At 41.9% G+C, this 26,954-nt stretch overlaps 1 protein-coding gene across 1 annotated transcript in view; it reads left to right on the top strand.

The window, feature by feature from the left end:
* PLEKHM3 (pleckstrin homology domain containing M3) overlaps positions 1 to 26,088 on the top strand; it is a gene marked incomplete at its 3' end in the record, with an annotated part of 76,977 nt that extends 50,889 nt beyond the window's left edge. Inside the window, exons 6-7 of the mRNA XM_082001323.1 lie at positions 13,241 to 13,398; positions 25,911 to 26,088. Coding sequence (XP_081857449.1) covers positions 13,241 to 13,398; positions 25,911 to 26,088 — 336 coding nt within the window. The remainder of the gene's footprint in view (positions 1 to 13,240; positions 13,399 to 25,910) is intronic.
* Between the last annotated feature and the right edge of the window lie 866 nt (positions 26,089 to 26,954).

Genomic DNA, 26,954 nt, shown 5'->3' with positions numbered 1-26,954 from the left:
ACACTATGTAAGATAAAGAGATTATAAGGTTTCAGAATAGACATATTATTTACTGAGGGAATTAGGAAGATGTCTTCCCTATTGACAGATGGATGAATGATTTCATCTTCCTCTGACGTATACTGATTACAGTATCTGATAGGGTTTTGGACTGTGTGAACAGTTGGTCTAAGAGAAGCATTCCCAATATGAAAATCTTAATGTTCAGATTTTGTGCATATGAGGTTCCCTAACAAAAATGTGGGGAATAAAAATGAACTTCAATGAAACATAAGTTTCACCTAATTTGAGCCTAGTATGTTGTTAGATGGGGATTAGGAAGCTTTAGAAGAACAAAGAAATTGTTAGATTTCATTCCCTTTTCCAGGCTTTTAACCCATGCTGTATTTTCATCACACCTCCTTTTCCAAAGGCAAATTTGGGTCCTTCCTTTATTTTCCTAGACTGAGATGGAAGAGGTGATTGGAAGTGCTCTTTCCAGCGTTTTTGCATGTGCAGAACTTTAGGTTGATTTAGACAAGTTGTTTCATGAGCCCCAACAATAGCAAAGACTGCAAGGAGCTGTGGACTTTTTTTTGCTCTTTACTTGCTGTTTTTTTTGGAAGTAAAACTTCTTTTCTGATCACTTAGTCCTCATGCAATTACTGAGAAATGCTCAGCTTAAATTTATAACATACAGCGTGATGACTTCCAAGCCCGTCAGTGGTGGTGTCCTTGCCCAGCAGTTTCTTTTTATTCTCACATAAAAAGGATGGGATGTGGCATCTAATCCACATGCCTGTGCTGGTGAAAGCCAGTAGTGTGTGTGTGGCTATATTGATTGACAAAACTGGGTTTTGGGCTTTGGGCTTGCTCTAGTTTTAGAAGTGTTAGTGGGATAGGTGCATCACCCCCACACTCACCCTCCTCGCTTTTAACAGATACAGCCATACCTGTGAAAGTATTAGTGCAAACTCGGTTATATCAATGAGAAAGTCTTTTGTTGTCGTTTGTTTCATTCAATGATTCAATATAAGCTGTATCAGCTTAAACTTTTATTTACCAAAGAGGTTTACCCATATAGCTGTACCAGCAGATCCTTTTAAGTTTAGGTAAGCCCTTTTTTCGCTTGAGGGGCAGGAGGTGGCAAATGAGGAGGAGAATTAGGTTTTTGGCAGGCCTGGCTATGCTGATGTGGCTGAAGATTTGTCTGTCACAGTTCTCTGTGGGAGTTCACTGTGCTCAACAAGGGCAGCAAAATGCCAAGCACTTCTGTACCATAGCTTCCACAGTTCAGAGTTCAGCACCGTAGTGAAAAGGATTTACATCCCTAGCCTCCCAAGCAAGGGTTGACACAGCATGTGTGATCGAGATGCAAGTCCTGCAGTGCATTACTACCGGTATTCAGCTGATCACAGGTTGGAAGACGTTGCTCAGAGTAGAGCTAGTTTAAAACAGTGGTGGGTTTTAACTGATGTTTCAGGTACAAGCCCCTGCCCTTAAATATTTGGTAGGAGGTAGACAGAAACAAATGGTTTTATGGGGAGGTGAGATGCATACACGTTGTTAATTTGTACAATGGTCCAGTTCTCATCCTAAGGCACATGAAATCTGGACTTTCTTCCCAGCTCTGCTGCAGGTTTTCTCTGACACACAGGACAAGTCATTTTTAATGGCATTAAGGTAAAAACGGTCCAAATTTACTATGTGTATGTTTAAAATAGACATCCTAACCACAATTAAGTTCAAAAGAAGGAAACCAGCACTTTGGAGGGGTAGTCTGACCTATTTTAAATATGTTGCACAATTTAAATACATCAAGATTTTGAGGCACTTAGATAATTCTGTACTTGAACTGTGTAAACATGGATCTTGGACCATAACGACATAACGCTAATAGCCATCTTTATGGCCTTCCTTTACGATCTGTGCCTGTATGACTGTGGTAACTGTATTGGCAGAAGAATAGGAAAATAGTCCTAGGATGGGAAAAACACACAATGCACATTTCCACAAATATTAAAAGGTCTGATAGCAAAACAGCAATTCAGTAGCTTGTATACTTTCCTGTGGCTGTAGCTCCTTTATCACTCATTTCTGTCACTTCCTGGAGTTTGCTAGCACTGAGCTGTCTTTCAGCAGAACAGGAAACTTCAGGTTAGCTGATATTCTAGGTGTGTGTATAATTCCCCAAAGTGCTGACAGCTCTGCTTACAATTAGTGGTAATGGCACTGATCTTCCTGGCATTTCCTTTTTACCACAGCTCAGCTGGGGAAGGGAGTTGCTGTCATTCAGAATGGCTTGTGGTCAGGTGGAGAGTATGGCAGAGCTGGCCAGGCTCGTGGGGGAAGAGCTGGCCAGGAGCATTTTGGCAAGTGGCAGCCAGGAAGACAAGTTTATCCATGTTAGGTGTGTTAAAGTTTTGGAGGCCAGATGTGGAGATATACCAAGATTGTTAATAGATATTTTTAACAACAGAACTGGGTTTTGCATTGCTTGAAACCAGAGTTTTCAACAGGGCTTATTAAATACATGTGGTGCTTTTCCATGTGAGTATGTAATCTAGGCCGCTTGGGGTAAGTGTGGCTTTTTAGAATGAAACTCTGTTTAAAACAACCCAGCAGTAGTGCCAGTGGCTCGGAGGAGCTGAGGTCTCCAGAGGTATTTTAATTTTTTCAGCCCCTAGAAGAGGCAGTAGCAATATAAGCTACTCCTTTTCTAGTGCTTTGTGCTAACCAGGTTTCTTCTGTTCGTTTTTTGCTGTGCAGAATGAAAGGCCCAGTACCAGAGATCAGGGTTAGCAGTGTGAAAGATTGGGCTCTAACCTCATTGCTGTACTTCACATAAAATGTCTATTCAGGAGAGGCAGCTGGACATATCTCAAGGATAACATCCCAAGAAACCAGATTTCCCAAGGAAAAAAAATACTGTCTCAGGGATACCTGCTTGGATGAGAGAAGAAAAATTTTTTTTGAATTTTTTTTAAAATATACTTTGTACTCACAGAGTTCTTTTCAGAATAACCCTAGCCATTTTCTTGGTATGTTGCTTTCTTGTTCTAAAATCCTTCAGAGGAATCCTTCAAAATGCCCTGATCCAGTCCTGTGCAAGGCAGGAAAGTTTCTAATTTTGTGATATCACTCATGAAATAACTTCTTAGTGAGCATGTAGAGTCAGTATCTCTGCGTGCAATTGCCTGCTTAATCTTAAAAAAAAAAAAAAAAAAGTGCACATATATACTCTCTGCCTGAATGCATATTTGCTTGTGTGTGTATTCAGTCATGTATGTTTTTAAGCTAAGGAAAGTTCTTTCTGTTCTCTACCAGCCAAATTCCTGGTACTCTTTCAACTTTCTTTGATTAAAACAGCCTTTAACCTTTGCTTTTATTTCTTAAAACAACCTATAATTCATCCCTGCAACAAGATTAGGAGAACTTGGGATGTGACAAAATTGACATGTAGCTGCCTGGAAACTTTGGGGGAATGAGAAAGGAGGAAAGACTGTTGAAATACAGTGAGTGTGAAGGCAAAAACTGTGGGACTGGAGTCTTGCGGCAGAGCTGGCACAAGTGATTTCCAGGTGTGTTGTTTATACTGAGACAATTCCGTTGCTTTCTCACTTGTGTCAGCTTGCACCCAGACACCTGAGAAATTTTAGGCTTTTCTTCCTTTCCGTGAGAGGAATGGGGGAGGGCTTGGAGGGACCTTGTCATCCTCTCTGCCTCCTGCCATAAATTCACTTGGACTGTCACCAGTTTGTTCATCTCTCCCAATCAACGTAAAACTCTCAGTTCATCTTGCCCTCTGCCTATATGTGCTTGTCACAGATTAGCAGCATTTGCTCCTGACCTTGTTTTGGTTTTCCTCCTCTTCCCAGTGTCTATTGTAGTTAGTGGCCAATTTGTGAAATATCACTTCAAGACCAAATAAAAGTGCAACGTGTTGAGTGGTCTGGTTTGGAAGGACCACGAACAGCAAATAGTTCTGCTGTCAGCATGGACTGCCTGGCACAAAGAAGTCAAAGGGAGCTTGTGACTTCTGTTTATTCAAATTCTCCCTCATTTCTGCTTTAGATTTTTTATTTATTTGGTGGTTGGTTTTGTGGGTTTTTTTGCTCGTCACAGTGTTTATTGCCAGGTTTCCTTTTGGGATGTTCTCTGCCCTGTGTGGGTGATGAGTTAGCACAGCACAATATGTGGCTGTGCGATGTTACTTTGTCTGTGTCAAGGCCAGCGATGGCAAAATGGTGTCATGTATGTCAGAGCCAGCATCTTGTGCTGGTGTCAGCAGTGGATGAACGGAGTCCCTGGCCTCACCTGCTCCTGTCCACCCTGCTGCCACCCGTACTACAGGCTGAACAGGCCCTGGGGACAGCCAGGGACCTGCAAAAGCTGTGAAGGGAAGAGGAGAAAGAGGGACGGGGTGGTATCACCCTTGCTGTTGGGAGCTGGGATTGTGGCCCGTAGCATGGCTGTAGCAACAAAAGATGGGGCTCTCCTGAAGTTATTGCTGTGGGTTTTTTTAATTTGTTTTACAGCAATGCATAGTGACTGATTCTAGTGTGCGTGCACACAAATATTACAAAATAATTCTTCCCTTAAGTCACTCGCAATTTAAATAAACATGGCAGGTAATCTGAAAGAGATGACTGGGAGTCAAAATGGAGCAAGGAAAGCTGACCAGACTAGTATATGGCACAAAAGATGGGGCAGAGCTGAGATGTGAGATCTGCCTCCCTGGGGCTTTTACCTCATGATCATCCTTCCTCCTTCCATTTCCCTTTCCTCTGAACTAAAGATTAATTGTGCATTGAAATCGTAACAAGAATTCGTGGTGTTAAGAATCTGGCAAACGGAAGGGGAAAAAATCCTCAAGGAAATTAACAGTCTGCAAGCATTGTCTGTTCCCTAGATATAAATGACTAGGAACTTCCCAGCCAGGGAATGTGTTTTCCCTTTCTTTTCTCTGCAGCTTGCATTATCCTTAGCTAAGCATATTGTAACATGCTTGTCTCCAAGTCCATGTTTTCATCACAGAAATCCTGACCCTGCTGAAATCTGCAGGGCAGAGATTCCGTTTTACCCTTTCCACTTTAATGCCCAGTCTCCACGCTTAACAAATGCTGAAAATACCTGCTTGTTCTGCTGTTAGCCGGTAGATAAGGCAACCATTGTAGCTTTTCTGCACCCTGATCTGCTCTTGCTCTTCCCACCTTGCGACAGAGGTCACCTGTGACAGAGAAGAGAGTGCGTCAGAAAGTGGTTTCTGAAACAGATTGCGCAATGTAAGGGTAGGAGGTAGAGTGGGAAACAAAGTCAACTGCAGCAGAAGAGATCTGAGGCATGCATTAGGAAAAACTTTCCAGCTGTTTTGAGTGCTGGAGAGTTGTGGGATCTCTGCAGTGGGAAGTTTTTAAGCAAGTCAGTCATCTGTCAGTTGGTTGTGCCACAGGATGAGAAATAAACTGGAGGTTTCTGGAGGTGTTTTTTGGTAGCCCTATTTTCTGATATCGTTGGTTGTTCTTTCAAAAGCATATTCCCCATCTGTCCTGGAGGTGAAGAAAGATTACTGGGTGTGTAGTCCTGCTCTCCAAAGCTCCCACCCGTGGAATTTGGAGGGTGGTGAGCACAGTGGTGAATCTAAGCCAATCTGTTCAGAAGGAGATTTTATTTTCCCTTGCATTCAGTCCAGGAAGCACACTCCCTGTGGTACTCTGAGGTCTGGGCAGAGCTGGAGCTTACCTCTGAGCTTGTTAGCAAAAGGCTTGATTCAGACTAGCTGTTTCTGGAGAGGTAGAAAGAAAACAATCAGCAAGAGGCAGGAAGCTTGACTTTAGAAGATGGTGGAAAGCTGTGCACGATTGTTGACTGTTCCTTCTGCAAGGCATGCTTGTGACATCCCAATAATTAAAGGACTTTCTAGCCCTTCAATGTATATAATTGGGGATGGTGAATGACCTTCATGTCTACCACCCCTTCTATTTTCTCAGTGCCTCTTGGCCTTTTCATGTCTCTTCTGCATTGCGTCAGTGCCTCCTGGCAAATTCTGTCTGTCTCTCAGATAGAGCCAAGTGTGTGTCTGGCCTTGAGAAATAATCATAAATTGTGTTCTGTCAGGAGGAGAGGCTGGGACAATCGAGTTGAGATTTGAACCTGTAGTTCAAGGTGTTTTAGGGATTTCATATCACTTAACCCATCCCCTCCAGGCATCACTTGTGTCTGACATGTAAATCAGACCGGAGGAAGAAGTGGAACAGATTCCTTTGTGCTCCAGAAGAAGGTTACAAGGCAAAACTGTGTCTTTAAAGCGAGTGCCTTCTAATAAATGTTATCTGCAGAGAAATATGCCAGCCCCTACATAAGTAGTTAATGTTACTGCTTCATTGTTGGCTTATAAAACAACTTTATCACCTCTGTGACGATAATGATTAACAAGCTGATTTACAAGGGTGGGGTCACAAAGCCATTTGGCAAATTTAGCTTGTCTCACAGTGCCAGTGATACGATACCCGAGTTTTACAGTATTTTCACCACTTTTACATGGAATACTAAACCCTGGTAGCAGGGCTCTTAAGCAGAGCAGTAGCAACAGATGCTCCTCCTCTATGAGGAGAATAACCAGGGTTTCTTCCTGTGCTTCTTGTACATGAGGAGATTACAGGTCTAGGTTTGAGAGTCCAGGAGAGTTGGGGACATTTCTACCTCCCTTCTCAGTGTTTATTCCATGATCACTTAGCCACAGTGAAGTGATGGTGTTCCTAGACGTGCTTGTTACATGGTACCTGTGGTTGTTGGCTGTCCCTTGTGTCAGATTGGCAGAATATACAGATGTGGGTAGATTTCCTTCTCTTAGATTCTGGATAGCTTCTGTTAAAATATCTTTCATCTGTGGATTCTCCATTATCCTGGATCTTAACATAAGAAAAAAACCCCACTTTTCTAACTGCTTCTGATTTTACTTTAATTATATGTTGGAAATTACTCAGACTAGCAAATTCAATCTAACAATTATTTTAATCCAGAAACCCTTGATGTGGTTTAACGTACCGCAACACTTTTCAGAATTTGGACTTCTTAACCTTGGCAGTTCCTCACATCGAGCAGAACAGTGTATCCGAAAGCTCGATATATCCCCTATCCCTATATCCCCTTTACCACCTGTCTTGACAGTCCTCATGTAGGTGATCAAAGGTATTTATGAACTCCATAAGAAACATCTATTGCACTTCCAGAATTTGGTAAAAATGCACGGACAGGGTAGGAGATTTGATGACCCTCACTCAAATTCACAACGTAGACTCCTACAAGGACGGAGGTCTTACTCCTTACCTTTTACTTCTTAGCTAGCATTGCTGACAGGAGCCCTGCCCGCAAAACAAACACTCTCCTGAGAAATGTCTGGAAACTGTACTGGTTTTTCTCTCCTGTCCAGAAGGCTCATCATGTCTGTTTGATTTATGTGGCCATGATGCAAAGGGTTGGATATTTCTGTGGACCTGGTCTAACAGGTGGATGGAAGGCTCTGGAGGTGTTACTTGAAGCAGTAGTGGATTACAGCTGACTCATTTTTCCTTCTCCTTCTGCACATGCCCCCTCTAGTTCCACCTAAAGCCCTTGTAAGGTTACCTCTTTGGGAATGACACAGTCTGAATTTGGAGGGGACTTCCATGCTTACCTTGTTTAATCAATATTTGACTGCTTTTCAGGGATACCCAGACAAAGGCTGCTATTACATCTTTTCTAATTTGAACAACTGTCAGGGACTGGAACAAACTTTAATTTTGTATTAGGGGTTTTTTTCATGCATTTTTTTGTCTTGTTCTGTTTTCCAAACAGAAAGTTATTACAAACTGTGAGTTTACGTTACCACCTCTCTGAGTTAGAACTCTCAACAGAGACGAGAAGTTCTGCCAGTTACCTTGACCACTTTTCTACTTTGGTTTTTAATATGAAAACATATATATTGCAACACAGTACTCGCTATATTGCTCTCCTGTGGGACTAGTTTGTGCAACCCTCCTTCATGCTGGTAAGTATGTTCTCATACAAGGAGTCTTTGTTGACTGAAAAGGGAAGACGAAGTGACTTGACTTCTCTCTGCTGTGTGTAATGGGCTGGAGTTTTGGCCCCCCTGTACTGTGCTACATGGAAGGAGGAGGTTTAGGGCCAGAGCTAGGGCTGGGGAGTGAGGGCTTTCAGAGCTGGAATTCTACCAGCATTGTGCTCAGCCTTGAGAGCTGATGATGAGGGATGGGGGGGTAAGGACAGAGCTGTAGGACAGCACGTGTCAGAGGTGAGGGGACTGCCTTTCCTCTGGTGCAGGGTAGCATCATCGGCTCAGAAACGTGTCATGAAGGTGGGGAACAGGGATACCAGTGAGAGTCCCCTGGGCAACACGTGCTGCTCCTGGAAGTTCTTGTGGGCAATGACCCTGTCACTCACATAGCGAGTCACTGAGGAGGATTTCTCTGCCTGTGGTGGATGCTGTGGTCTATGGCCTTTCCAGTTCTTATTCTCTGGAGACAGCTGGCTGCCTGCTTGTTTCTGAAAACATCACCTTGCCAGAGCGAGGGAACTATGAGTAACGTCCAGTCTTTGGACAGAAGGATCAGGAAACTTCTGGGAGCCAGCAGCCCTCCTGACAAGTAGTTAAACTTTGACTGATCACACATTGCCCTCATGATCATATTAATGTGATGTATCCAAAGGGATTTCAACTTGTACCATAGCCCCTGCTGCCTTTCATCTTCTCTGTCTTCCTGCTGAATCAGGAAAAACATAACCCAGTGCATGTGCATTGTGTCTTCCTGCTGCCCAAGGCTCTCGCAGTCGTTGCCAACATTGAGTTGTCTGCCAGTGTTCAGCAATCCCCATATTTCCCCCCAACCTCACTCATACAGAGCATAATTGTTTCTTTGGATTTATACTGCTACCTAAGTGAACAGTAGCACAAAGATATACAAAGAAGAAAGTTTGATTTACCTTTATTCATAACTTTGACTTGTATGAAAAGCCTCTGTTCTAGAAATTATCTAAAATAATTGTCACAACACCCCTTTGGCATGTGTTCAGATACTGTATACCACTTTAGTTTCTCCCACTGCTGCAGACTAGTCTTTGCCTTCCCCTCTTGCATGCCAATACTACCTCAGCTTTCCTGAGCTGGGTGCGGGAGTCTGGGCAGCGGGCTGGGTTGTGGCTCCTGCTGGCTCTCCTGGCTTCTCCTCTCCCCTCCCTGGCAGCCCCGGCATCTGCAGCTGTGCTCTGGCTGGAGGGATGCTCTCTGCAGTGTGCCGTGTGGGCAGGGAGCCTGTATGGCAGGCTCCTCCAAAACACAGCTGTCCTGTTTAGGGTGGGAGATATGTGGCAGTTTAAAAAGCAAGTGTTCGTTTTGTTGGTTTAAATTGTACGTGCTTTCAGGGCAGGGCCTGTCTTTTATGTGTGTACATGTGGGTGTGTATTTTTATACCATTCCTAACGTGAAGCATAACAGTTAGGAGCCGCAGTATGCAAAGTCACGGCTTTTTGTCCTGTGGTAGTTGAGAGAGAAGTGTTTTTCCAGATCCACAGAGGCGGATGGTGATTTTGATCTGAACACTGGGGCTATTCAGAGACACAACTTGCTTTGGGCCTCTGAACACAAATATTTTCCTGCCATTGTCACCAAGCAGCTTACCCCAATATATTCCAGGTGCAGCAGTGGTAAGCTAACTGTAAGAGCATGGCCCCATGTCCAGAATCCTTTCTGGGATGGGTTCTTTCACCAGTTTAGGAAGAGAAAGCTGCATTGCACCCGCCATCAATTGATGACCTAGGATGCCATCATCAGTCACCTTTCACCCTTAATTTTGGACAATGAAACAATTGCACTACAAAGAATTTGGATTAGAAAACAGACCTTGCTCTTCATGTGTACTGTAGGTAGAAGAGAATCTGAACTCCGCAAAATTTTAATTTGTTTTAAGCTTGATGCTCTTTTTTTTTTTAATTTTTTTTAAGAGGCAGGAATATATTTTTAAGCCTTTGCAGGTACATGTTGGGGCTGTATTGTTAAGCCCTTATGGGATAAGTCAATGGTGAAATGTCTGGTTTCTGTTCCTTTGGCATACTCCTAACTTAGTTTTGTGCTAAATTTCCACATTTCTTATGAAACGTGATGGACTGTTCTGCAGCTTGTAGTGCGATTTCACAGTTTCTCTATTTTGTAAGCTTATTTTGTAACCTGAAATGTCCTTAGGAAAAGTTTGGGTCAAAGCTTGGAAGTGACTCCAGCAGACATGTGCTGGGATAGACTGCATGGGGGCTGTGGAGTCTATGTCACTGAAAGACTGTAGTAACAGATACAGCTGTAAAGAATGACATAGATATTGCTGGCTCTGCCACGACGGCCTCTTGAGGTCTTTTGGTTCCCCCCCCCCCCTCCGATTTCCCTGATATCTGGATAATGCATTACATTTATTTAACACACTTCTATTCTTTAATCACTTGTGTTTCCTTGAAACTCAAGATCAGATTCCAGCATCAACTGGGAGAACATCCTGGGACTCTGCCATCGTGGTTCTGGGATGTCTAAACTGACTGACCCTGGGCCTTCAGCTGTCACAGGAGAGTGCTTAGTCACTGGAGAAGTTTTGACACCTTTGATTGCATGTCCTACGCTCCTTTTCCCAAGCTGTAAAACACTCACCGGGGAAGTGTAAACACCTCTTGGGGACAGCAAGTAGAAATCATCCTTTTTGCTTGCCAGGATAAATGGAGATGAGAATTTTATTCTTATTAGCTACAAGCACGAATGAGAGAAGGCTGCAAGGAAAAGGCATATCCTGTGCACAGCCCTGAGGTCTCTGATGAAACAAAAATGACACAAAATTTACAGATGCTAAAAGCAGCGATAACGTAAGTTTGATGCTGCATTTTGTCTTCTTCCTATAATACAGTAAAATGGCCTGTAATTCACATTGCAAAATTGGCATGCATGGCTCTTTGAAGATATTGTCTTCATTGTATGTCTGCTGTGGCCAGTTACAAACCAACCCACCAGAGTGCTACAACAAGCCATACAAATAAATAAATAGGGACAAATAACACCAGCTCCTTGGGGGCAGCTGCCCTCTCTGGCTGTCTTTAGGTTGCGAACTCTTCAGCATAGGAAACCTTTTGTACCTTGTACAGACTTAAATTCACCCCTGATGCTTAGGAAGCTAATAATTATGTTAATTTTGTTTATTACATTATATAAAATGTGATTTTAATTCTGAGATTTAATTTTTAATTTCTTGCTAACAGTGACATTAGTACAAACTTAGAGCTGCAAACAAACTCTCTTCAGCCTGGCATTTTAAGCTGAGCTTTTGTAGCGTGTCAGAGGTGGTTGCTGTAGCTTTGGAAACTATGTATGTGGTTCATTTATTGTCTTTGTATGTGTATTTCATCTGTTAGTGCTAAATGGCTTTTGGGAGAGTGATTGTAGCTGTGTCACTAGCTGGGTGACTTCACTGTTTCTTTCCTCCTGTTTATTGAATACTATCATCACCTTTCGCATCTTTTCCCTACTCCCAAATTGTTTGGCTTTCAGACCCTCTGTAACTCGAGTGTGCGAGCAAGGAATTTCTTCCTTTAAAATGAAAAACAAAACCCAGCCTAGGGGAGCTAAAGTAACTTCTGACCATCTGTTAGAAGGTTAGTAATATCAGTACCTTGAACTATGGCTTTCATTTTTTAATTTCATACAGCAGCTTCTCTGCATTGTTTATATTCTGTTGAAGGGAATCTTCCTATACCAGGATGCAATAGGAACGTCATTTTTCCTCTAACATGAGCAGATGTCCTATCTGCAGTACTAGCAATAACACTGCTGCTTCCTGTTGTTGCAGATGTTGTTAGCAGGCTAGAGCTGAAAGCAAAGAGGGGGCACATTTCAAGCCTGTGCCATTCAATGCCATCGTCAACACTACCTATGCACCTCCTTTTCCATGTGTACTCTTTAATAGTGTCTATCTTGGCTAGTGGGCAGGAAGTTGCCCTGGAATACAAATTTATTTCCTTTCTACTTTACACAGAGGAGGAGTGCTTCCAAAATCTCTGTTCTTCTCTGCCTTGACCTTTGCTTTCTCTAGATTTGTTTACACTATACCCGAATTACAAGTGTTGTGTTACCATATTTAGGGAAGGGGTACCTGAACTGAATCTGGCATGCTTTTAAGTGTACATCTCTGCAGTCTTAGGTTTCAGGGCACAGCCCTGTGCAAGCCTTCAATCAGCAATTATTGCATTCTTTTTCCTTGTTATAGGAGGTCACTATCAAATCCCGTGACACATTTCTGTCACTAATCTGGCAGGCTGCCATCCAGACCACAGGAAGCCCAGGAGAGAAGACTATACACTTAGGGCCTTATTCCATCTTCATTATTGCCTACAGCAGCAGAATTCCTTAAAGTGTCTGGAAGTTTGATCTGAATGGAAAGTATTTGGCCTGAATAGCACCCCTTGTTGAGGCATTGTCACCAAGTCACAAATTTAGTTGAGTGTTGTGGCTAGCAGTTTAATCTATACTGCATGGATGTTTTTTCACACCAACACACTGAGTGCTAATCACTTCTAATGGTCTAACAGGATTCTCTGGCAGTGAGGGACTTCTTGATTTGAGAACTGGACGCTGAGGGAAGAAAACATGGTTCCTATTCAAGAGTTTATCTGAGCATTTTTTCATTTTGGCAATGAGGGGAATATTGTATTTTAATGGTTTTCAATGGGAAACACAATCTTACTAAAGGAAGAAAGCCAGGGTTCTGTTCACCAAAAAAATGCAGAGAAATTTGTGTTTTGGACGAAAAGGAACCAAGACAAAACTGCAATTTGTATGTAAAAACTAGCAAGAAATGAAAATCATAAATGTAAGGCAGCATCCATAGCTGTCAGTTAGATGATAATATGGAAGCCTTAAACTCTTTTCCTATCTACTTTTTTGTGCCTTAGTATATGAATGCATTGTTGTACATAAAATGACTTCTAATCTTGTGTGTTGTTGCTATATAGAGACAGCGGGATAGTGACTTTGTTTTTACTTTTGGATCGTTGCCAGTTCATTGGCTACTATTATCACTTGTGATTTCATGGAGCTTTAATTGTTGGGAAGTAACTTTCTTGTTGTTTTTAACCATCAGCACTTAGCTGCACTTCTGTATTAATAAATATTGTCACAGTCCTTCAGGGAGTGCTAGTCATTTTTCAGGGTTCATTCAATATTGTCTTCTCTTTTCAGGTTATTGAAGGAAAGCTGGCTCCTTTCTTGGGGAAGGTGATCAAGTTTGCCACCTCTCATGTGTACAGCTGCAGCCTTTGTAGTCAAAAGGGTTTCATCTGTGAGATTTGCAACAATGGAGAAATCCTTTACCCCTTTGAGGACATTTCTACAAGCAGGTACTGTAATGTCAGTCATACATTTGACTCATGTATCATATCCTTGCAGATTCTCAGCCTGGTGACCTCTTATTTAAATAACTAGGGACTGGATCTCACTAATGCAATTTCTGGGCAGCTACACTAGATTGCTGGTCCAGGGAGGCCACCATGAGCAGACTTGGAAATAGATAGGAAGAGCTACTTTCCAAAGCCCTGTAAGTCTCTGAACAGCTGTTCAAAAAGGGAAGAATTCCCAGTAGCATCACACAGTGTGATTTATCCAAAGCCCTTCTGAGTTTGCAAAGTGTCCTGAAAAGCCAAATGGTTTCTCTGGAGGGATCATAGACATCTTTCTGGTATCTGATGTCACTGGGCCCATGATGTACTGGGATTGTCCATTATAAAACAGTAACCATCTTTCTGAAGTGTTTTCCCCATGAAATGTTATGGCTAATACTCTGCTTTCTCTGTGCATACTCCTCTGTGCCTATGTATGCAAGATTTTTTTTTTTTTTTAATGATAGTGCTATTCTCAGGTGGTTACAAAATAAATATAAGAATATGCCAGTCCCAAGTTAAACAAAAGAACCTTTATTTCACCTTGTGTGGAGTACTGGATGGCAGATCAGGGACAGTAGTTGCATGGAAAACCTAGAAGCAAAATGGAGGAAACCAGAGCAGACTTGGTAATGCAGCAGTGTTACTACTCTTTTTCAAAAATGTCACAGATTTTGAATAAAGGAATTTTGGTTGGTTTTTTTTTCTTCTTTTTAAACTCAACTGAAAGACTGTATATCTGACAGCACAGCATTCCTCCATAGATAAGTACTTTTCTGGCTGTTTCAAATACAGTCATTTTAATTTGTTCTCCAAAGTGTTCCATTGAAGGCGAAAAAAAATTGAAGAGACATCTTTGGAAACAATCAGGACCAGCCTGTTAAAAGGGCTTTGTTAGGAATCTGATTCCCCTGCATGCACAAAGATGTTAAATTACAAGTAACCATGGACTACTCTTTGGGGATTTTCAGCCTGACCTGAGTTTCAAAGACTGTTTGCACATTCTTTTTCCAGACTCTCATTCTAAAAAATGCATTGACAAAGCAGTGGACATAAGCTAAACAAGGTGTGCAGCTGAGCTCTATAAACGGTTTTCAAGAAAGAATGTGTCTAGGGTGCATGATGAGATAGGCTGAGTTAAAAAGAGAGAAACATAAGATGTCTATTGAGACTGTATAAAAGGTGATTGAAGATATTCCCGAAAGATTGATGAGAACGTGTAAGAGCATTTGGGAAGTTAGGTTTACTTGAAATGTCTCTGCATTTTATTTGTCTGGGGGATTTTTGGTCACAAAAACATTGTTGGCTGTATATTGTTCCCCTGCCCTTCAGCTGAGATCAGACATACCTTGCAATTACAGAGATTCTTCTGGAATCAAACAGTATTTGTCAGCAGTTCAATGAAAGCCAGAAGAAGCTGCTCTAGCTCCTGGTTTTATGTGAATTAGAAACCAGAAAGGACTTTCCTTCATGTTTCACAAATGTGATGTCGTGGTTGATGTCATGCCAAAGACAGTGGTCTTTGTTAATGATTTTAATTAAAACACAATCAGTATGAAAGCTTCTCCAATATTTCTCTTTCTTATTTTGTCAGAGGTCGTTCTGCTTACTCCTTTTGTACTCCTTATCACTAAACCTTGCTTTTATCCCCAGCATTTTCCATTTCCCTTCCTAGTTAGTTTTCTCATCTCATAGCTGCTCGTGTGTGCACATGCACCTCGGTGAAACTAATCAGGTTATTTCAATTCCATAGTTTTGCTCTTTTCCACTTTCAGGCTGGGGGCAAGTTATGCCAACAGAGGAGCTTGTGTGTTTTACTGTGCAGCTCCATCAGCTGCAAACAGTGAGGGAGAAGGCCAGGTAGAGGGGTTTTGTGTTTCTTCCCATCTCTTACAGATGAGACAGATTTCTGAGGTAGGTGTGCTGACCACTACAATGACAGATGTAAGGTGGGGAGGCTAGTTAGAAATAGGTAGACGTACAGAGCAACCTGTGGCAGATGGAATGGCAAGTCACAAAAGGTTCATGTGAAGACTTGCAATTGTACCTGAAATTTCTGATGATGTGTTCAGCTTTCCGTGTTAGTTAAGTGGCATACAGAGCTCTGAGTAAACAGGTAGCTCAGATTTGTGATTTACTGTGTTGTTCTGAGTCTACAACATGCAGTGAGAATTGACTGCAATTCCCTTTCTCCATCCTGGTTTTCTGGAATTGCTGTCTACAGCACAGTATTCACATGTTGTACTCAATTCGACTGCCAAGTACCCTGGCTGTAGCTGCTGAGTTAAGGAGGGAAGAGCAGCTGAACTCTGAAGACCATGTTTTTCCTTCTTGCTTTTGAATGTTGCTCATTCACTTTAGAGCATGCTACTAACTCTACTAGCAAACTGGGCTGTTAGGTTAGAAATATTCGCAGGTGGGTGCGTGACAGCTTCTGCAAACTTTACCTCTCTGTTGAATGTTTGAAAAGTTAAGTCGGGGGGGATGGGGTGGGGCGTGTGTATCTGTGTTGAGCTGGCATTTGCTTTTCTGGCTACGTCCCTGACCTTTTTCGCTCTTTGGAGAGAAGAGTGACAGCTGTCAGAGAGGCCATTACATTTGCAAGGTGGTTCTCAGCTGGCTGTTACCTTTCCACCTTCAAGGTCTCTTAGGTCAGCTTTGAGGTGGAGAGATTGTTTCTTTCCAAAATATTCTCAGCAGTTTCTGGAGCAGTCTTCAGCAGGGATTTATGAAGGATGGGTCGTCTTTACATAGATACAGCTTAGAGAAAAGGAGGGCCCCTCGTGAAGGTTGGAGTTTCTCTTTGGTCAGGTTATTTGCTTGAGAGTAATTTTTGTCAGTCCTTGAGCAAACAGAGTGAATACCTGGGTTATGCACTCCTCAGGGTTTGAATACACATATATTACGTACCCTTCTCTCACTAATCAGCATGACACATTCCTTTGTTGGCAAACGATTCCAAAACAAACACAATCAGTTCACTTAATTAGCGGGTCTGTGGGCTGTGCTTGGCAGGCTCTTTACATCCTGCTCAACAATACAGTGCAACAGTTTGCTGCCTTGAATGTAAGGGTGGGCTCACAAAGTCATAAGCTTTCTAATGATACTTCCTTTCTGTGGCTTTTCTTGGGAGGTGACCATTCTGCACAGAGCTTAATGAAAGCCATGATTCAATTTCAATTTTCAAAGCTGCTAAACAATTTCTTAAAAATTGCCCCATCCTTTGGATGCCTTTTCCAGTCATTTTGATTCCTCTGTCCCCCATTTTCCTCTTTTCTGTCTTACCCATATTTATATAACAGTTCGTCAGGGTTCTTTCTAAATGTCACAATTTCGGCATCTTTCTGAAGGCCTTTAAATCATGAGAACTATATTGAAATCCTCCTGAGTTAATTGCACATTTTATGGAGCAAATTGCCAGCTAATGTAAACTCTCACAGCTCTGCTTTTGCTGGAGCTCTGGCAACTTAACCTGAGCATCTACCTCCTGTTTTATTTCTGACTGAATTGCCCCGAGCTTAAATTTAGCAAATAAACGTATAAAATTATCCTATTATATCACTAATTCTATTTTTACAAGTGTTGTGAAATGAGTTTAAATATCCCTGGTTATAAATTGGCTTGTTAGAGCTCTTCTTGCCCACTTGTTAGCAGCCAGACACTGCCCCTCAAGTTGTTCTGATATTGCTTGTTCTTCACGAGCATGGTGAAGAGTTTTTGTTTCTTTGTCCTAAAATTAAAAAAAAAAAAAAAGGCAGAAGTTAAAAGAAAATGCCTGTGTAGTGGTACTGTTGTCTATATGATCAACTATGTGATCATATTTGTTTTATAAACTAGAACAATTTTTAACAAGTTTTAGATCTTAAGGAATACTGAGAAAAATACTATTGGAGTGAGAATAGAGTTATTCATTAAAAAGGGTTTTCTGCCAATTAGATAATTAAGTAATTATAGTTATGGTTAAGATTATTATATGCTACCCAGTTAATAAAGCTTTGGTCTTGCCTGCGTGTCAGCATCCTAGTGACTACTTTCACAGGCAATTTGTTGTGTTTTGCTAGTAAAGCTACTTGCTTGGTTAAGAACTATTCAGTCAATTCCTTGCCTTTTATGTGGTGACTGTAGATGTATGTGAACCATGGAGAGTTGCTCTTTTGTGTTCATATTCATTTATCAAGGCTAAACTGTTTTCACTTTGCAAAGTTAATTTGTTCTGCAGATCAGTTAAGACACGTAGACCTTTTAAGATACAATCCAGAAGACCCAAGTTTAAAATAGACATGCCACAGAACAGGCTTGACTCTATCAGCCAACTTGGATGCCTCTATAATCTTTGGCCACCATCCTGATAAGACCTGTGAATGTACTTTACACATAGCGAGAAGTCTTAACTAAGGGCTCTGAGGCTGTGCTTAGCTTTATGTGTGTGCCCAAGTCTTCGCAAGATTATAGCTCACTGTGTTATGGGTGCTGTGTCACCTGACAAAACCAGCTTTGAGCATTTGGGAGAATGTTAAAGATAGATACTAGGTGTAGAGACTGAAATACGTAGTATAGAGCATTTCTAGGAAATACCTTGGTACAGGTCACAGACATCACTCAAAGTACATCATTTTCCCTTTTGCTTTGATTAGTTTGTTTTATGCTAGACAGCTTTTCCCCAAGCCCAGTTCCCTTGAGCTGTGCTAGTAGCTTAGTACCTAATTTTTGCAAGAGCCTGGCTTATTGTCAGACATTGATAGTTGGTTCAAAGCACCCTGACGTGATCTGCTCAGCACTTTCTTTAAAGAAACTTAGGCACCTAAGTAGATGCTAAGTTCTTCTGATAATTTAATTTCACGTGAATCTTTCAAAACTGGTCAAAATCTTCTGGCCCAGATCTGATTTTTGTCTGTGCAGGGTAGCGCAGTAATGTTATCTAGAATACATAAAAAGAAAGAGATAAAATATACTGGGTTTTTCATCAAGCATTGTATTTTGAGTTAGCTTTAGAGGTTGGTTAACTTGCCTCATGTCAGAGCGGTGTTAACTACAATGTTCAACATAGAGACAGATATTTATTTCACGTAGGACGGTCACTGTAGTGCTGCCTTGTGCTCTTCCCTGCTCACTGAACGTGGCAGCCATCTCGCTTCCAGTTTCAATTTTGCAGCTTCCCTGCTGTCCTGTCTTCCTCACTCTAGATATTTCCAACTTGCCAGTCAAGACCTTTTAATTCTTCCTCCTCTTTCCTCATGCAAATTCCCGTTTTAAGATAGACTTCTCCATGTTCCAAATATGGTTCCTTGTAGACCAGACAACAGTTTTTCAATTGCTTTTTAGCCTATGAAAGCCAGCACTGCCAACTCTAAGTGCTCAGAAATTCTAAGATTACCTTAATAATCTTCTTGTTTATATACTTAATTTTTTTAAATGTTAACTTCCTTTTTTCCGTCTTGGGTCCAGGTAGGCGTGTCTTCAGCATTACAGCAGAGCTACAAAGTCCAGATGTTTTTGCCTTTCTCTTTTACTAAAAGCATAAATCCTGGCTTAATCACAGGATTTTCAGACTTGAGACTCACAGAAAAATGCAAAATCGGAGAATCATGCCGTCAAATTATAACAGTTGAGGGCAGTGTGTTAATATTACTGTTAGTAGTATTGCCTGACTTTTTGCTTTTAGGTCTTCAACCACCACTGTGTGAATACAGTTCATTAATAATGGGAGAGGTAGAGGGGCAAAGTCCACTTCATGGCATAGCAGCTAGCAGAAGCAGAGGATATATGTCTGAGCAATGTGAACGCTTGAATCTCTGTGTCATCGCAGCTTCTCAAGTGGTCTGCAGGTAGCAGATCTACCATGTGTCGGGCTTTTCCCCTTCCCAAAGTAACTTAGCTCAACTGACTGAAGTGTAATCACGTGAGTTTCAGATTGTTTTAATGTTTTTATACTGATTTTAGCATCTCTACTGAACTGCTGTGTACAGGCCACATTACTTGGCTTGGGATCCCTGAACTTAGACCGAGGTCGACAGTCAGTCCTTAGTTCGCCTGCTGGATGCAAATATGGAAATATACGTAGGTAAGTGTAGCATAAATCCCTGCAGCCACAGCTGGAGAGAAGCTGAGGACATGCTTCCTGCCTTAATCAAGAGTGACAGTGTTCTGTGAAGAGGGGTCTGGGAGCTGCAGGATCCCTTTACTCCTGCTTGACCCTGCTGCCATGCTCCATTGCAGTAACTCAGGCTGTGTATACGACTGTCATGGTAGGATAGCAAGTGGTTAAATCAAGCTGTTCTTGTTCAGCCCCGGCCTGTACAAATTGTTCTGTGAGCACCCAAAACGAAGGCCTGCTCTGTGATTTCTTGAGTCTAGCAAAGGAGGATTTGATACTGAGGATCCTCCCCACAGGTGGAGCACTGGTGGTTTTCTCTCCCCTCCAGTGATCTGCTTGCTTTTCCCGTCATTTGTGAGGCTTTAATGTCTCTGACCACTTTGCATGTCTGTTGGACCTTGGCAGTGGCTGCTGGCATGACGGGATGAGGGACAAGAAATGGCACTGACAAGGAGGCACCCAATGGCAAGCCCTGAGTGGCCAAGCCAGGATAGGGGCTTATTCATTCATGTTCCTCCTCTCACCCCTGGCCTGAGGCCCTTCTCCAGCAGCTGGCTCTAACCCATGCTCAGTGAAAGGGAGCAGACCCTGGTCTGGCAGTTTTCATGCAGGGACACTGAGTAGCATTTGGCCATCCTGGGATGGCATTACTAGAGCAGCAGTGGTAGTGTTGGTCACAGATGCCATGTCAGGCTGTGTTTGGGCTGGCCCCTGCAGCTGTTCCAGAGGTGTGAACCATGGGCACTCTCCTCAGTGAGTCCCATCAGTGCAGGCTGGTGGTCACTGTATACCCCTTGCTAGCTGCCGTCTGTAACCAGCTCACCCCTCTGCATCGGTTCCCCCAGCACACAAGCTGGGCCGATGGTTGTCAGTTACTTCTGCTGTTTCTGTACCCCCTGGGCCCAGCCCAGGACCCAGCCATGCCATTATAAATGAGGAGCATCTTCAAGCTCTGCTGGCATATCGGAGGTAACCCCCTTCTGATGACCAGGTATAGGAAAACGAAAACTGTGATTATGGTTCGAATCACCACTGTCTCCCTGAACACTGAATTGATCATTTAGAGTGAATTTCAGACATGTAACAACTTGAGGGGCTGGGTAGTGGGCTCTGCTCTGTTTTTGTTTCGGCATTGTTTTTTCTTTCTTCAGAGGCAAATTTTTTAAAAGCAAGTCTGAAGTATTAACGGTTTTTAGCTATGGTATTTTAAAAAACCCCGTGTCTAGTAAAGACCATAAGTGTGTCATACAAGGCATTATCCTAACAAGCTCCTTATAGGGAGAAATCAATGTCATATTAGTGCCAACTTTCTTCCATTCATTTACTGCATGAGTGTCCCTCCCTAGGCAGGCTCCTTGCATTGGTTCCTAGGCAACTGTGATAATATTGCTGCACATGTGTGTCAGGCATTGATTGCCTTTGGGGCTTTTTTTGTGTTGTAAGTGAACACAGGCTAGTCCATTTTCTTTTTCTTTGTGTTCTGCTAAAGTCTCTGAGAGTTTTGAAGGGTGCGTCTGTGATATTCACAGCTGAGCAGTTCAGAAATACTTGCAGACAGGTACATGTGCATAGCGTGGGATGGTGATCACACTGGAATCCCTAGGCAAGGCTTACTTCAGCTACTGTGGTTTGCTCTTTGGGGTTTTTTAATAGCCAAGTTACAGGTGGCTTAGTATTTTGGATGCTTGTATAGCATCATTTAAAGAAAACATAACGAACAAGCATGTTTTATCTTGGTTTTACTCTGCATGGAGGGGGGAAAAAAAAAAAAACCCTGAAAAGTTCTAGTCAATGAAGGGTTCAGCCTTAAGTCAAGTCCTTACTGAAATTCCTTTCAAGGGATTACTCACTTGAGAAAATGTGTGCAAGGTCTGGCACAGAGGAAGTGGGTGTTTTAAATGAAAAAACGAAAAGTTAATGTATAAAATTACAAGAGAAAGGATGGTGGGTGAATACGGCACTACAGTGAGACATGGGAGTTCTTTGACCTTCTCAGCGCTTTTAAGAGCTCCTGGCTCTGACCTTGAGCAAGTCAGTTCAAGTCTTGTTTCGCACTTGTGAGGTGGGAATGGCAGTATATATCTGTCATCCACTGTTTGTTCATTTCAGGGGCAAACATCATAGCCATGAGCTGCTTTCATTCCCCATTTGATGTTTGGAAGCCAGAGAGGTACAGACCATGTACATGGTACTGAAGCTGTCCTAATAAACCTCACTAGTCCCAGCAGCTTCATCCCAACACGGTCACACTGGGCATTTTGTCAGCCTGTCAGGTTTGTAGGAGATGAATAAAATGTCTTTCGGATGACGTTCTGGGCCGCCAGTTGATCATCCGTGGTTTATTTTGGCTGCTTAAGGTGGACAGTCTTTGAGGCCTGTTTGTGTCGCATTGCCCTCTTTGGACACCTTATCTTAGCCATGGGCACCTAAATGGTGGTGCGGTACAGGGGGGAAATACAAGTATAATCAATTGGTTGTGCAGAATCTAGAATTACTTGAGCCATAAGGCTGTGAAATACATATGGGAAGCATGAAAACAACTTGCGAGAATTTGCAATTTATCAAATATTCATATGTATATGTTTTAAATGCCCAGACTTAATGTGAGATAGTAACATTGGCATTTCCTCAGCATACAAGGAATGATTTTATGCTTTTAATGTAGAAAGGCTTTTCTTTTGTAACTAGTAATGATAATAATAAGAGTATTGTAATGCCTGCGTGGCTGTGGAGAGCTTTGCCCTTTCTCTCTCACACTTTTCAGTGCGTTAGAAATTATTTAGAGGGTTGAATAATTCTGTGCATTTTTGTTACTCTGGTGTTCAAATAAGTAAAACATCTTTAAAACATAAAACACCCCCTATAGTCTCAACAGAAATTGAGTTGGTCAGGAAAGAGGAAAAAAGGAGAGAAAACACTGAAATAGAGAGGCTATTTCAGATGCTTTCTTAGAAGACTGAAAGTCTGCATGAAAACAACATGCAATGTTCACCAATTCTTCAAATAATGTTTGAAAAATAGCAAGATGCTGTTAATGTGCAGTATCACAATATCATCCATTAAAGAAGGAAATATGAAAGGCCTAAATGGCTACAGGCTCATCATCTTATTTTCAGTGGTGTATAGAAGTCTCACAGAAGATGTAAGGACTTTTTGGCCTCTGCCTTTTTAGAGGCCAAATGGCCTCTGCATTTAGCCAAAGAAGTTGTCAGGATTCAGAAATAGTACCTGAACTGTGAATTACCTGTGACAACAACAAGGGTTAAGGGAAAGATAACTAAGTGTAGTGAACTATTATGTGAGCCTTTTATAGACTGCAAAAATGTATTTTTTTTTCCCAGAGAAATAAAAGCATTTTGCAATACTGAGGCATGAAAACAACAGTAAAGAAAAATGGTGAAACTCAGGTGTGGAGATAAAATTAGATGTCAGGATTAAATAAGCAGCAATGTGTTTGTAATGTTCTAAGAAGGAATGTAATTTCGATGGTGTTTTTGGTATCACTGGAAAATTTCTCACAGTGAGATTAGGAATGGTCAACCAATTGACATTTCCAGGGTCAGTTAAGACTGACTGTATTTGATATGCTGAAAAGCAAAGCTGCAGATGGCTTGGGGCGTAGTATAGCTCCATCACTTTAAAGGGAGTAACTTACCATTTGCCCAAAGGCAGGTCAAGATCAGCGTTGCCCCCCGCCCTGAGCCAGTGCCTGAGTCTTTAGCAATGAAGGAATACGAGCATGCAATGAAGGCTGACCCAGGTATCCTCGCTGCCCGTCCCTGCGCAGAGGAAGAGGCAGCTTTGTTCTCCCAACTCAGAGCACCATTCTTCCAGGCTGCTGTTTCGTCGTCATCTGCACCCCACAGCTGGGCCTGGGAGTACATCAACCTTCACCAGAGAAAGCAGAAAATAGGTCTTCAAGAGCAGCACAAAAATGGACTGGTGATGGTCACGATGGCTGCCGGTGCAGTGGACTGTGAGGTGCGGGGTTGGCTGTTTGCACTGTCTCTGGTTAATGCCTGGCGGTGTGGGATCCTGGTCAGAGCTTCAACTATTGCACCAGCTCTAGTAAATAACAGTGCAAACATTTCTTCTCTCTCTTTCCGTTCTGAGTGATGTGAAAGAGGTTTGTTAACTTTTTTCTAGTGAGCTTATTTCTGAAAAATGAATTAATATTATTTAAACACCATCAATCTTTGCTTTCTCTGGTGATGGCCTTTGACTGGGGAGACCAGGTGTGCTGGCTCCTCCCTCATCCTGCCTCATCCATTTCAGCAGCAACTTCTGATAAGTTTTGTCACCTCCATGCATACTGTAGAGAAACACTGAGCGAGCATAGGGAGTGGCAATGTGAGAGCACAAAATTACACTCCTCATCAATCATTACCCTCTAGCAACTTCCAGGGTACTGTAAATTGCTGACTAACAAGGGAGAATTAGCTTGATAAAATCACCATTAGTGTCAGTTCAGAATGATGTAAAGTTTTAAAGACACTGCTGTTCTCTCTGTCTCTCCCTCATCCATTAGTGTGTCTGTTTGTAGAGATCACAATCCAGTGAAGCACGTAAGCATATGCTTAATTGTAGGCAGATCAGTAATTCCAAGGAAATCACTGGGATATGAGTCCTAAGCATGTGTTTATGCGCTTCACTGGATCAGGGCCATAACACACACTCTCTGAGCACAGAAATGATAAATATCTCTGTGTGAGCCAGTTTCTTGATTCAAAACCAAATTTAGACTCACTAGCTGGACTTAGAAATATGACAGTCAAGTTTTACTGCAAGAAAGCATAGTACGTAGTAGATATGCGACATTATACTGAGCCTCTTTAACCTTCCTTTTCCTACTTGAGTTTTATCAGTCTATGCTAGCTAGAAGTGTGCCTCTTTAAACCACTGCATAGCCTTCTGAAAGCTCTGTGGTAACTAAATTTAAACCACATTTGGACCCATGCGTAAAACTTAAAGTGCGGCTAGATCAGGAACGTTTTTTTAAAAGTTATAGGTGAGATGCAGATGCAGCTAATATAGCTAACAGGTTGTATTAGCTTATGGACTTCTCTCAGTATTGCCAGACTGCATGCCAAATGCTACAATTTGCCTAATGGCTTCTCAGTGTTTGGGGTTTGTTTCTGTATGTTTTCAGTTTTTCTTCACAGTCTTGAAGACAAGACCCTTATTTCTAAGAAAAAAAACAAACAAAACACAACAAAAAAAGCTCAGCGCAAACAAACAAAAAAACCCCACTAAAGATATAAGAATGGATACTTGGATCTTATGAAGTCATTTGACTACAATAGCTGTGAAAAAGGAAAAGTTTGAGGCATTTCAAGACTTCCCACAGAATCACCAGGGTGACCAGCACCCCTCATTTGTATTTCAAAATTGCTCTAAAGTGTGATGTTTTGTTGCTTTCATTATTTGATTATCCAACTGAAATCTAAGACTTTGTACCTCTGACACTGTCATCCTTTTATTTTTTTCATTTGGTTACAAAGCTGTAGTGACTTACTCATCACTACAGATAGTTATTTGCACTGAAAGACTGACGATGTCCAACTGTGTAGTTTTATCCCACTCCATGATCACTAGATGTTTCATTGCTCCACAGCCATCTGGAACTGGGGCTTGATCTGCTGTGACATATGATCATTGCCTCAGAGTACCCAAAAAGTAATCCAGTCATCTTATTGGAGGAGTGAGTTTGTTTGAAGACATAATACCACATTTAAGAACAGAATGGCACAGCTTTGAATGCCAGAAGTGAAAATTGTGTTGATCTAGTCCGATTTTCCACAGGATACAGAACAGAAAATATTACCTACCTCTGTTTCATTTTTTACTTTGTGGAATGACGACTACTCCTGCTGTTGAAGTGGACTGTACTCTTTCCAGAACAGCTGCCCACTGGAACTTCAATGAGGAACATGTCATATCTGGACTGTTGCAAATACTGAAATATATCTTAATGGAAATGAGTATTGTTACTCTTTGTTTACAAAACAAAGCAGCAAACTTGTCTTTCATAAAACAAAATTGATGTCTATTCTGTGATAGACCTGAATGTTAGTTAGTAAGAAGATAAATATTAATCCTTCTAAAAATTTCTGTCTGTGAAGCAGGAGTGCTGGGACAGATTCTCAGCAACTGCATAATGGATGCAAGTCAACTTATTTTAGTGGTCCTGAGTAGCTTCACACCAGCAGAGGTGTGGGCAAGCCAGTGTCTTTTACAACTCGACTCTTTTGAAACATAGTGCTCTTTGAGCTACCAGAACTGTTTGAAGGAATATCTACTGCCCACAATCCATGTGAAGTCCATTGCATGCTCTGGTCCTATTTTGTCATTCAATTTTGACGCTAATTTGTGTTTGCAGGTGTGAAAGCTGTGGTGCTGTCTTCCACTCTGAGTGCAAAGTGAAGGCTGTACCATGCCCCAGGTGTGTGCGTAAAGAATTGCAGAAGAAACAGAAATCCTTCTGGAGGCGACTGAACATGGACGAAAACTTCGAAGAGTCTTGCAACATGTTTGAGTTATCGTATCAGAACACATGAGTTCCTTAAGGCGGTAGCCAGCCTGAAGAGAATCTCTTTCCCAGCTGCCAGCTCGAGCAACTTCTTAGCTTAGCCAGGCAGAAATCTTTTTGCAAAATAATGTCTGACCTTCTTCATCTGTGAATAGCAGCTGCCAAAATGGCCATAAAGCCTTGTTGGCTTTGAAATACCAATGGCTAAACTGCATTTTGCATTGAAGTCTAGCCACTAGCTCTCACACGAAATGTGGTTTACTTGAAATGCTTTAGGTCTAGCTAATTAAGCACTCAGCTTTTTCTTTTCCACCTCTGGAGAAGACTTATCCTCAAGGCAGAAAATATTTGCTGCCAAGACCGCATTACTTTTTATGTTGTTCATTTAGAATTGATGAATCATCTACTTATTTATGTGTATTATTTATTATTAGCCTTGGCAGAGGTTCTGGTGAGGTGTTTTACAGAACCCAGTAGGGAAGGAATGATTTCTAAACTCACCTGCTCCTTCTGATGTGGACACATGCTTCCATTTCCTCATGTTTCCAGAGAGCTATTTCTAAAGGATCAGTGCATTTATATGTCCGTCCTCCCTGATGAAAGAAAAGTATCTCCCATCAAAACTTATTCAGGGTGCTTGCAAACATAAAATGCAGAACAATTCTTTCAGCTATGTTTATATATTTATAACCACCCCAGTGAACTATTCCATATGCAGATAAGCAGGAGACTTGTTGCTGTTTTTGTTCAAGCTGGGTATATCAGTCAAGCTCTGTCACTGAAGTCCATTGAGTTTTACCCTGGTTATTCTTGATCTATGCGAGGCCACGTCTTCATCTCCAGTAACATGATGTTGGTTCCTGCTAGTCTCACATTTTAAGATCTTTTAAGCAT

The sequence above is a fragment of the Phaethon aethereus genome (assembly GCF_964289735.1).
Source record: "Phaethon aethereus genome assembly, chromosome: 6".
Lineage (NCBI taxonomy): Eukaryota > Metazoa > Chordata > Aves > Phaethontiformes > Phaethontidae > Phaethon > Phaethon aethereus.
The sequence above is the reverse complement of the archived record's forward strand: the minus strand, read 5'-3'. Positions and strand labels throughout refer to the sequence as shown.